Source organism: Colias croceus, chromosome 25 (genome assembly GCF_905220415.1).
Source record: "Colias croceus chromosome 25, ilColCroc2.1".
Classification (NCBI taxonomy): Eukaryota; Metazoa; Arthropoda; class Insecta; order Lepidoptera; family Pieridae; genus Colias; species Colias croceus.
In genome coordinates, this window is record NC_059561.1 from 6,549,731 (window position 1) to 6,562,069 (window position 12,339).

Here is a 12,339-nt window from a genome sequence, read left to right on the forward strand (position 1 = left end):
GCGCAGTCAAACAAAAACCCGCATAGTTCCCGTTCCTGTGGGATTTCCGAAATAAAAAGCCCGGTATAAATTTGTTATGTAGGAAGCTGAAGAATAAAGGCCTTATTCTTCAGCTTCCTACATAGCAAATTTCATTGAAATCAGTTCAGTAAAGTATTTGCATGAAAGAAAAACAAACATCCATCCAACTATCCTCATAAACTTTCGCATTAATAATACACTAGAGGTCCGCCCCGGCTTCGCCCGTGGTACATATTTCGAAATAAAAGGTAGCCTACGTCCTTTCTCGGGTATCAAAATATCTCCATACCAAATTTCATGCAAATTGGTTCAGTAGTTTAGGCGTGATTGAGTAACAGACAGACAGACAGAGTTACTTTCGCATTTATAATATTAGTATGGATTAGTAAGAATATATATCCGTTTATTATAATATTAGTATAGTCCATTGAATAAAAAGTTCTAGAGTGCGTGAGTTAGTAACGTAAGATGTTTCTTCGGAAACATGTCAAGAGTCCCTAGGTAATAAGCATACTAAAACCCCGGGACACTAGGAGGAGCCCCGGGAGGGGGGAAAAGGTCATTTTTTTTCATTTTTCGCTTAAATCTCAAAAACGGTACATGTTAGAGAAAAACTTTCAAGGAAAAGTTGAAAGGCAATAAAATTATCTACAAGTTGTACCTAGATCATTTTTTCCTATATCCTAAAGTTTCTGAGTTACACGCAGTAAAAAATGATTTTGGCTCAAACAATTTCCCCATACGATCAAAAAATATTTCTTTCTTCCAAAAAAACTCAAATGTGCAACTTGTGACCGGTACTGATAGATTGCTCTTAATTAGGTCTATAATTGGTAAAATAAACACATTCCTCCATGGAAGCCTTTAGGAGAAATCGATTGTCAAAATATTATATTAGGGTAGTTTGAGTTACTGAACTTGATCTTTTTATTTTTTTCTTCCAAAAAACTCAAAAGTGCAACTTGTGACCGGTACAGATGAATTGCTCATAATTAGGTTTATCATTGATAAAAATACCAGAATCCACCACGGAGGCCTTTACGGGGTATTAAATTTTATTAGGGTAGTTACGATACTTGAACTTTTTATTTTTTTCCTTCCAAAAAACTCAAATGTGCAACTTGTGACCGATACTGATAGATTGCTCTTAATTGGGTCTATGATTGGTAAAATAAACACATTCCTCCATGGAAGCCTTTAGGAGGAATCGATTGTCAAAATATTATATTAGGGTAGTTTGAGTTACTGAACTTGACCTTTTAATTTCTTCCAAAAAACTCAAAAGTGCAACTTGTGACCGGTACAGATAGATTGCTCATAATTAGGTCTATCATTGATAAAAAAAAAACAGATTCCACCATGGAGGCGTTTAGGAGGTATTGAATTTATTAGAGTAGTTAGGTAAAATAAAAAGCTTTCGAATTTTTCACATTTCATGGGATGTAGCTCGAAAACGGCTGCGAATAGAAAAAAATGATATAGGTACAACTTGTAGATAATTTTATGGCCTTTCAACTTTACCTTGAAAGTTTTTCTCTAACATGTACCGTTTTTGAGATTTAAGCGTTAGAATTAGTAAAATTGACAAAAATAATGAAATAACATCATATACATCTAGAGAAAGAGTAACTAAATATGGAGTACCACAAGGAAGCGTCTTGGGACCAATTTTATTTTTGTTATACATTAATGACATTTTTAATATTATAAAACATAAATGTATACTATTTGCAGATGACATCTCAATTATTGTGACATCTAATAAAATTAATTGCACTATTAAAGATCATGAAATTGACATTAATTCCACAATTGACAAAATGATACGATGGCTTGAAAATAAAAATTTATTTATTAACCTTAAAAAATCAAAATTCATACAATTTAATAAATCTTCCAATAAAAAATTTAACATTACTTTAGACATAAACAAAATTGACGCATTACAAAATATTAAATATTTAGGTATTACAATAGATGATAATTTGGACTGGAAGGCTCATGTAGGTGATGTATGTAATAAAATTAATAGATTCGTTTACGCGCTTAGACGGGTTAAAGTTACCACAAATTTAGAGACTGCCGTGACAGCATACCGTGCCTACGTAGAATCACACCTTCGCTATGGATTAGTATTATGGGGTAACAGTACTGCTAGGGATAGGGCATTCATTGCGCAAAAACGATGCATGAGAGCCATCTGTGGAATAGCACCCACTGAATCATGTCGACCCTTATTTAAAAAGCTTGGTTTATTACCCCTACCTTGTTTATATATTTTTGAACTGTGTATGTTTGTTTTTAGAAATAGCAGTTTGTTTAAAACATCCTCTCAACTAAACTCGAGATCACGAAGGGATCCGAATAAATTAATTTTACGAGAGAACCCTCGTATCGTCAAATACAGGGAAAGTTGCGTGGGGATGGCCGTTAAAATATTCAATCATCTGCCAAATAACTTAAAGACGTGTAATGATTATAAATTTAGAAAACATCTTCTTATTTGGCTTAATGAAAAAAACTTCTATACCATAAAGGAGTTCATGGAAAGTTCAACCCGAACAGACCATTAACTCCTTTATGGTACCTAATTATTTTTGCATGCTTGTATTGGCTGAACATGTTTGTGCTTTATTAATATAATTGTATCACCATTGAATACCATGTTTAAAGCAAAATAAAGATTTTATTTATTTATTTATTTATGAAAAAAATTGACCTTTTCCCCCCTCCCCCCACTCCGGGGCTCCTCCTAGTGTCCCGGGGTTTTAGTATGTTTATTACCTAGGGACTCTTGACATGTTTCCGAAGAAACATCTTACGTTACTAACTCACGCACTCTAGACCCGCCTTGGAGGGACTCATTCAATGGACTAGTAAGAATATTACAGTACAATATAACATTAGTAAAAAATTTTACAGTTTATTATAATATTACTAAAAATATAACCGTATATTAAAGTATAAATAAACATTTGATCCGAAGTTGATCTCATACTCACGTTAACCTTGTTGAGTGCAACATGCGCTTTGCCGTACATCGCGTTACTGAGATCTGCCGTCGCAGCGCCCGCTGATTTCGTCGCTGTGCCCGTGTACGGACCGCCTGCAATTGCAGTATTTTTTTTCTTATTTGTGTATTTTATTTCTTTACGAATAATTTGTTTTTATACCGAGTCAGTTTACGTCTTTAATTATTGATTCGTTAAAATTATTAAACAATCTATGCACTGTAGCGTTTTTATTGCTCTGAATTGATGTGTAAACATATAAAATTTTTTGTATTAAAAAATTATAGGCGCTAATTTAATAGATAATCGAATTAATCTGCTAATAAACTATACTGTTTTTTCCTTTATGTATAGTTATATTGAAGAATTAAATAAATAACATGCAATTTCTTATAAGAATATTTAACATCTTGCCAGAATACATGTGAAGTCGTACAAAACTTAAAATATTCTAATACTAGATTTCCTATGTGTTAATCCAAGTTACCCTCTATATGTATGCTAAATTTCATTGTAATCGGTTCAGTAGTTTTTACGTGAAAGAGTAACAAACATCCATACATCCATACAAACTTTCGCATTTATAATATTAGTAGGATATTAAGATTCCATGGAACTTTGTACATTGTCTTTCCCAAAATAACACAAGACCTATCAATACAATAAAAACATCCACATACCAGGTTTATAAGTATCCTGCGCGTCATAAGGCGGCTGCTGTTGCTGTGAATAAGCAGATACTTTCCCACCGCCCGATACGCCCACACCGCCTACACTTGAACCGCCGCCGTACTAAAAAATAAGCGATAATTAACATTGGAATAATAATTAAATCTAATATTATAAAGCTGAAGAGTTTGTTTGTTTGTTTGTTTGTTTGAACGCGCTAATCTCGGGAACTACTGGTCCGATTTGAAAAATTCTTTCGGTGTTAGATAGCCCATTTATTGAGGAAGGTTATAGGCTATATTTCATCACGCTACGGGCAACAGGAGTGGAGCCACGGGGGTGAAACCGCGCGGAGCAGCTAGTCTTATATATAATACTCCCCTGTCACAATGTTAGTTACCATTCTCCAACAAAACGGCTGGACCGATTCTCATAATATTTTGCGTGCATATCGGATAGGTCTGAGAATCAGCTAACATCTATTTTTCATACCCCTAAATGATGAACAGTAAGGCAGAACAACGCAACGTTTGCCGGGACAGCTAGTATTATTATAAAACTATAATATTGTTATCTAAAAACAAAGTGAAGGGTTCGAGTCCGGCCTCGTGATCGAATTTTTTCTATTCTTTATAAATTTATATTTATAAAGCATTTAAATGCGGTACAACATATTTATGTAAAATTTGCAAGATTGTAGGTTAGATAAGAAAAGATCATAGAATAAATAGATCTTCTTCAGTAAAATACTCACCGTTGGATAGACACCATACTGGTACGTCGTTGGTGGCGGTTGGTAGAAGTACGCATAGCCGGGCGGTAACGCGGCAGGAACCTGCGAAAATACGTTGTTTTGTGCGTTAATTTCAATTGAAATAATGCTTATATTAATTTCTTTACATACCTATAATAAAGCCAATGAAACAAGATAAAAATATAAATCAATCTACCAAGTAACGCTGCAATACGACTTCGACAATATATCTAAGTGGTGTCATAATGCGGGATTAGTCATCAATGCAAATAAAACTAAATTATTGTACATCAAATCTCCATATATGAAACAAGTTGCCTTGCCGCAGCTTATCTGCCATTGTCACTCATGCTTGCATAAACAATGCTCATTATCGTGCTCTAACTGTAGTCAGATCGAACCTGTGAATCATTACAAATATTTGGGACTAACTATAGACCATAATTTCAACTGGGGCAAACAAATTGAAGCCGTATGTGACAAACTCCGCGCATTCACAGCTAAAATATATGCAATAGGGAACAGACTAACATACAAGGTAAAATTATTACTATACAACACCTTAGTTGATTCGATTATATCCTACGGCCTTAGTAGCTATGGCAGAACGTATAAAACTTATTTACAAAATATACTCAACCTTCAAATCCGCATCTTAAAACAAATAGTCCCAACTAGAATAAAAAAGAAATACGAAAACGATATAAGCAAACTTTTTAAGCACTGCAATGTGTTACCTATTTTCGAAAAAGTAGAAGTACATCTCTTAAAAGAACAACTTTTTAATAAAACATTTACTGAAAAAGTTACATCTCACAACCTTGGCACACGAAAAGTAACACAAAATAAATTATGTACTATCAGAGCCAATAACCGCTATGGCGAAAGAAGATGCTCATACATAATTCCACGTTTAATCAATAAATTAGATAATAACATTAAAAATAAAATAAACTGTAAAAATGTTAACCGTCAATTAAAATCATACTATATATCACGTTTATAAAGACTCGGCCAGCACAGTACGTGATCGCAAAAATTTTTTTCCACAAGTACCCTATTGTACATCATATTTTTTCTGTTGTGTAATTTACTTGCCATCTTAATGTATTTTTCAATGTAATTTCATATGTAATGTAACAAAATTTATATGAATCTGTCTAGTATTTTGTTTGACGTCTAGAATGCATGTGCACCACGATCAAATCGTGTCGATTTATGTGGTGTTTATTCTGTATGCCCAATGTATGTTTATTTTTCTATCAATAAATGGTTTAAAAAAAAAAAAAAAATAGTGATCGAACATTCTGTCAATATAATATTATATTTATATTTCAGTCAGTCGTCAGAGGCTCAACAAATCCAGTCTTAAAGCAGTTTTAATTTAATTGTGGAAAAATGACAGTTCTACATAGATCGTTTAGCGCCATCACTTACACACACTGGTACTGTGCAATGTTTCAATACTGCTCTAAGGTATTATAGTATTTTAATGTTTTATTTTAAGGTATTTTAATGTTCCTAACTGTTGAGCAGAGAATTAAAACGCAGTTACTAAATCACATCGCATTGTTTCACAATCGACAGCCATATTGAAAAGTGAATGCAAGGAGAAAAGTAAAGCGCGAGCTATACGTTTACAAGCACAGATAACAAAATTAGATTTAATATGTAAATGACGCGCGGACTTCGTTTCACACACGAACACTAACATTACAATTTGACTGTAATTTTTTACTTTCTTTATCTCGATTTATTGGCCTTATCATAGATAATGAAATAATATAATATTTACAGCCGCTTGATGCAATGACCGACGGCTATGTCAGTCAGCGGTGTGCGTACAGCACGATGCGGTCAGTCGCATTTAACAACTGCAAAACATCGCATCATGCATCATAAGATGCTCTAGTAACTAGAACCTATATAAATTTATAAAGAATAGAAAAAATTCGATCACTCAGCGGGACTCGAACCCGCATCCTTTCGCGACATTCCGGGGCGGATGCCTGACCAACTCAGCCACTCGTGACCCGCCAGAGCGATCGAATTTATTCTATTCTTTCAGTTTTATGTGTCTAAGGGACACACCGCGATCTATATAAATTTATATTTATAAAGCATTTGAATGCCATAAAACCAAAAATATAAATTCAACTAGAATCTAGTTCCTTCAATAGATAAAATATAACAGGACATGTTTATTAGCTGAATTCCGCGGCTGGATCGGATTATACCCAGATAAAAATGATCACTAATTAGTAATTACGTTTCGAAGACAAATGTCAAATCGGAGCTTTTATTTCCTGATAAGTATAGGTAGTAATTTCACACAGCTCACCATCAGCCGTTTTTGCGTGAAAGAGTTACAAACATTATTACACCCAAACACTTTCGCCTTGATAATATCAGTAGGTATTTGCCCTTCATAAGATAACGTTTACAAATCTCACCACACTCATCCCAAATTCTTTAAATACAACCTTATTAACTTGACAAAGCATAATAAATAAACAGAAACTCACTTGTTGTGGTGAAGCAGCATCAGTCCGTGGGAATCGTTCCGCCGCTCCCAATCCAAAAGTGCCACCGTCCCGACCTCCATAGCCCACTTCGTAATATCCACCCTGGAGAGATATTTATTAAAATTAACAATCAAAATGTCTCTATCTATAATAAGCCAGTTTTAGTTACTCCTACCAGTTTAAATTACCTATCGAGAAACGCTGAAACAATTGCGAAATGTGTTAGTTGAAAACTAAAACTCGGCAATTTTAACGCAAATCTATTATGTGGAAAACTCAAACGTTAATATGTCACAAGAAACTCCCACGCAGTTCTACGCAGCGTAGCATATACGCCGTATCAGCTACGAGCTAACATATAACCAGGATCTTATATTTCTTCATCATATTATTTTTATTTTGACTGTCCAACTCTGCACTTCTGTCACTCCTTAATTTTAACATAAAACCTAATCCCAGACACCCTTTCCTCTCCTGCATAAATGTTTTAAAAAATAATACTTCTGGTCCGTATGTGTCGCCTGTATAATAATTTGACTTCGCGTAAGCCAAACACAAAACTTGTCGTATTTGATCCAAAACTGGGTAAATTTAAAAATCAGGTCAAAACCGTGCTCAAGTCTAATCTAAAAGTTCTACGATAATTTAAAATTTAACTTTCATAGTTCTTACTTAGATACTTTACTGTTTATAAGACATAATTTATTGTTATTAAACTACTGTGATGAAATGTAATGAATTTTATTTTATGTGATTGAATGTAATGTAGGTATTTATTGATTTAACTGTATTTTATGTAATTTTATGTATTTTAGCTATAGTGCCAAATCATAGTACAGATAAATATCACATATATTTATCTGTACTATGATTTGGATTTAATTTATTTTATGACATGTATTTAAAAAAATATTTCACTTGATCTATGAATTGTGCTAAATAATGTAATTTTTAATAAATTTTTTAACCTCAATTGTGCTGTGTACATACAATTTGGCTGGCATTTTACCGCAACATGATTGTGATTAAATTTGTGTATAATTATTTAAAATTGAGTATTTGAATAAACAAAAATTATTGATTTTTTTTATGTATTTTAAAACCTTAGTGTTAATAATATTGATATTTAATGCAAAAAACTCCAAAAAATTTTTTTGTTCAACTAATTATAAGCAATTAAAAATTGATGAAATTTAAATTAAAATCACGTGACTAAAAACGCGTCATGACTGGTCACCATAGATGTGACGTCAAAATGTTTTAGTTGTATACGTTTTTCTATCAACTGCAATGTGTGAAAACTAACATTATGACGTCACACGCGTACGGGTGACGCTTCGGGAGTTGTCGGTGTGTTTTCGGTACTGGATTCAAAGACTAATTTTTATTTTGAAATAACTTTTGAATTATTGCAAAAAAAAAAATTAAAAAAAATAGTTTTGTTATAAAAGTAATATATAATCTTTCCATTTAGCATAAAAAATTTTTTTATTCAAATACTCAATGGGGAATATTCATGTTTTTCTTTTTTGTTTTAAATTAATAGTTTACTATTTTATAACGTAGAAAAAAATATTAATGGGCTTCAAAATACTCTAGATATTTTTAAAAATGAAATTTAAATCTTTTAAAAATGTAAGCAGTTCAAACGCCGCCATTGTGCGCGCGCTTTGCGTGACGTCACATGACACGTCCAGTGGGTGTTTACCTCGTGTTTACTATGGAGTATGGAGTGATGATTCGTACAATGTCGTGTCAAATGACGTCACATTTCGTTCGACCAGTGGTGGCGCGTTCTGGCAGTTTGAATTTCGCTCACTTATTTTGCACTTTTTGAATATTATTTTAAGGGTTTAAATAAAAAGTAAATAAAAAAAAAATCCTTCTCATTATAATATTACGATAGTAAGTATTCGAGAAAAAAATATTTTAGGCCATTTAAAATTTTATGCATATTCCCTATTGTCGGCTACTTGCACTGACCATGTGGTGCGGCAGCGTGCCGCGCATGAGCTGCTCGTCGTAGTACGTGCCGCCGCCGTAGAGCGCGCCGCCCGCGTAGCCGCCCGCGCCGCCCGCCGCGCCCGCGCCCGCACCCGCACTCGTGCTGCCCGTCGTTGACGACACGCCGCTGTTCACTGCACCGCTCACTGGAATAATCCATACTTATTATACTTATATCTTAATATATATAAATCTCGTGTCACAATGTTTGTCCTCAATGGACTCCTAAACCACTCAACCGATTATAATAAAATTCGCACACCATGTGCAGTTCGATCCAACTTGAGAGATAGGATAGTTTAAACATGTAGGTACCACGGGCGAAGCCGGGGCGGACCACTAGTAATATTATAAATGCGAAAGTAACTCTGTCTGTCTGTCTGTTACTCAATCACGTTACTGAACCAATTTACATTAAATTTGGTATGGAGATATTCTGATATCCGAGAAAGGACATAGGCTACCTTTTATTGCGAAATATGTACCACGGGCGAAGCCGGGGCGGACCACTAGTAGGATTATAAATTGAAAAACAATATGTATACTGAGTTGCCTAATAAACAACAAGTATTTATGCAATTTAGGCGACTAGCACTCTGTCCCATACAACACAGAGTAGCGGTGCGTGTTTTTATAATAAAACGGAGAAACTTACAAGTTACGTTAAAACACGTATTCACGCACTACGCTTCGTGATGTGACCATCCCCTGTATTTTCGCATGACGGGGAGGTCAGGGCTTCGCCCCGGTAAGGCAAAACACGCGGGTTCCAATCCCGCAGTGATCGAATTTTTTTTTCTAATCTTTAGAAGTTTCATAAAAAAAACGATTCTTACCGGTAGTTGTGACAACTTTGGCTGTGGACGTTTGTTGTGTCGTCGACGCACTCGTTAAACTATTGCTCGACGCTACTGAATTGTCATACTGTAAACAATACACAAACATTTAGTTAAATCTTGCATGTAAGTTTCTGTTCTTTGAAATTAAATCACAGTGACATTAAAACTGTTAAAAAATTTGGAAAAAATGAAATATTATTTCATACGAAGACCATCAATAGACGTATGAGAATTATCAATAAAATACTTTTACTTAATTTATAAAAGTTCTTGTTATATAACTTCATAATATAAAGCATAGTCGCTTTCTCTGTCCCTATGTAGTATGTATGCTTAAATCTTTAAAAAAAACGCAAAGGATTTTACGCGATTTTTTTTAATAGATAGAGTGAATTGTCTACCAAGCCATCGATATCGGTATCGGTATCGCCGATTTTTTACTACAAATGTCGGTATCGTATCGACAAAATCATGTATCGTTACATCACTAGTTTTCACTATGAAAAATTTACTCAATAATCTAATGTAACAATATATTAACCTGTGGTTGGTCCTTATGTTTGGCTGGTAATTGTGAGGGTTGGTATGACGCGTAGGGCGCTGCTGTGTATAGCGCTCCGCCGCCGTATACGCCCGCTGATGACGACGTTTGCTGGTACAAACAAACAAATAACATAAACAAAAAATAAATTAAGAAAATTTAACTTTGTAAGTGGTATAGGAGAACATTGAGACTGTGTTCTTGATATAGTTGAAATGTGAATCAAGACGTTTGAGTTCGAAAAAAACAAAAAAAAACAAAGATATTATCGCAGAATGCAGAAAGGTTTTTAAGGTATTTGATGATATTTCGCAATCAGTGAAACACAAATGAACATACTTCTAAAATTCTCAAAACATATGTTAAAAAATCTGATGAAAGCAAAAGCATAAACTTTTTCATTCTTAGTTCTTACCCTAATTTAAACTATCACAAATATTCTAGTTCCCCTATAAGTTAACTACAGGAAAATGTGTGACCCTTGTAAATCTATCCAATCGTTACCAACTGGCCAGATCGGCTGGAGTCACGACATTGTCGCACGACATTTACACACACACGACACGATATCGTGCTGCTCTAGCGTCGTGCATTATAATCTAGCTTGATGTCGCGTATATCAAACAAATGGAAAATTGAAGTGGTTTTTTTGTGAGCGGCTATGAAAATTGTAACCATCACAAAAAAAAATTAATAAAAAATTGTTTTTCCATAATAACTAGATACACGATCATAAAAAAAAAATAGTGTGCGTGTACTAGTGTACACACGTAAGAAGTGAAACTTCTTTAGGACCTTATTTTTCGAAAAATAATTTACTATATGCAACTTTACAGAAATACGTCGAATCACGCGTGGTAGTGATAAGAAAAAGATGGCGTGTAACGGAAAAATGTCACGCGTAACAAAAAATGTTACACTAAATTTTTTTCCAACCCCGATAAAGAAGTTTCACTTCAAATAGAACATTTTCCCTGATTGTGTATCTACTTATAATTATAATCAAAGTACAAAACAGTACAACCCACCTGATAAGAATTAATAATAGGCTGGTACGTAGTTAGTGTGACGGTGGACGGGTAGGCCGTGCTCACAGCGCCCGCGCCCGCTAGCGAGCCCGAACTTGAGTTCGCCTGCAAGTGTCAATGCGGCGTTAGTGAGGGACGAGTGTGTAGAGGCGGCATTAGTGAGGGACGAGTGTGTAGAGGCGGCATTAGTGAGGGACGAGTGTGTAGAGGCGGCATTAGTGAGGGACGAGTGTGTAGAGGCGGCATAAGAGCTTATACAAACTCTATATATATACACACCGGCACAATTAGCGGAACAGAAAAAAAAGTGAGACTACGAGATAATAACGCATATATTTTACAAAAATGTAATTAGACACAAAATAATAAATTGATTAACATCTTTTAACAACGACTTTGAAAAGTCTACGTAATTTTTTATTGAAAAAATAAAGAAATTTGAAATAAGTGAAATTTTTAGATTATTATGAACCATCACAAAAAATAAAAAAGTAAGCATTAAATAATGTAACCAGAAAATTAATGTAAAATTATAGTAGAGCCATTTTAATAGGCAACATTTGACAGTTCAACAAAATTCAACAACGTAACCTAGTAACAACGACATAGAATAACATGATATTTCGTTTTGTTAGAACTGCACGTTTGCTTAACTTTTTTCAATTATGATTACATATTTATAATAATAATGACCGATACAAGTAATTTTAGGATTTGATTTTACTGATAAACCATTCTAAACATAATAAAAAATTTCTGATTCAAAGAACTGACGTCGTTACAATTTTGTGTCAATAAACCTTTTTTCTTTTTAAATACCAGAGACGTTACTCTAAAAATCGAAATCTGACATCTAGAATCGAATGCATTGATTACTTGGGAATAAAAATTATCATAAATTATTGACATGTGTTTCAAGTTCGATTGACAAATGTTTCAAGTCCGTA

At 34.0% G+C, this 12,339-nt stretch overlaps 1 protein-coding gene across 6 annotated transcripts in view; it reads right to left on the reverse strand.

The window, feature by feature from the left end:
* LOC123703124 (protein lingerer) overlaps nucleotides 1-12,339 on the reverse strand; it is a 40,799-nt gene that overhangs the window by 9,593 nt on the left and 18,867 nt on the right. For all 6 annotated transcript variants that reach the window (XM_045651017.1, XM_045651014.1, XM_045651018.1 and 3 more), the window contains 8 exons: nucleotides 11,393-11,497; nucleotides 10,365-10,475; nucleotides 9,821-9,908; nucleotides 8,964-9,130; nucleotides 6,981-7,082; nucleotides 4,456-4,536; nucleotides 3,713-3,824; nucleotides 3,024-3,127 (listed from right to left, as the gene is read on the reverse strand). In XM_045651017.1, coding sequence (XP_045506973.1) covers nucleotides 3,024-3,127; nucleotides 3,713-3,824; nucleotides 4,456-4,536; nucleotides 6,981-7,082; nucleotides 8,964-9,130; nucleotides 9,821-9,908; nucleotides 10,365-10,475; nucleotides 11,393-11,497 — 870 coding nt within the window. The remainder of the gene's footprint in view (nucleotides 1-3,023; nucleotides 3,128-3,712; nucleotides 3,825-4,455; nucleotides 4,537-6,980; nucleotides 7,083-8,963; nucleotides 9,131-9,820; nucleotides 9,909-10,364; nucleotides 10,476-11,392; nucleotides 11,498-12,339) is intronic.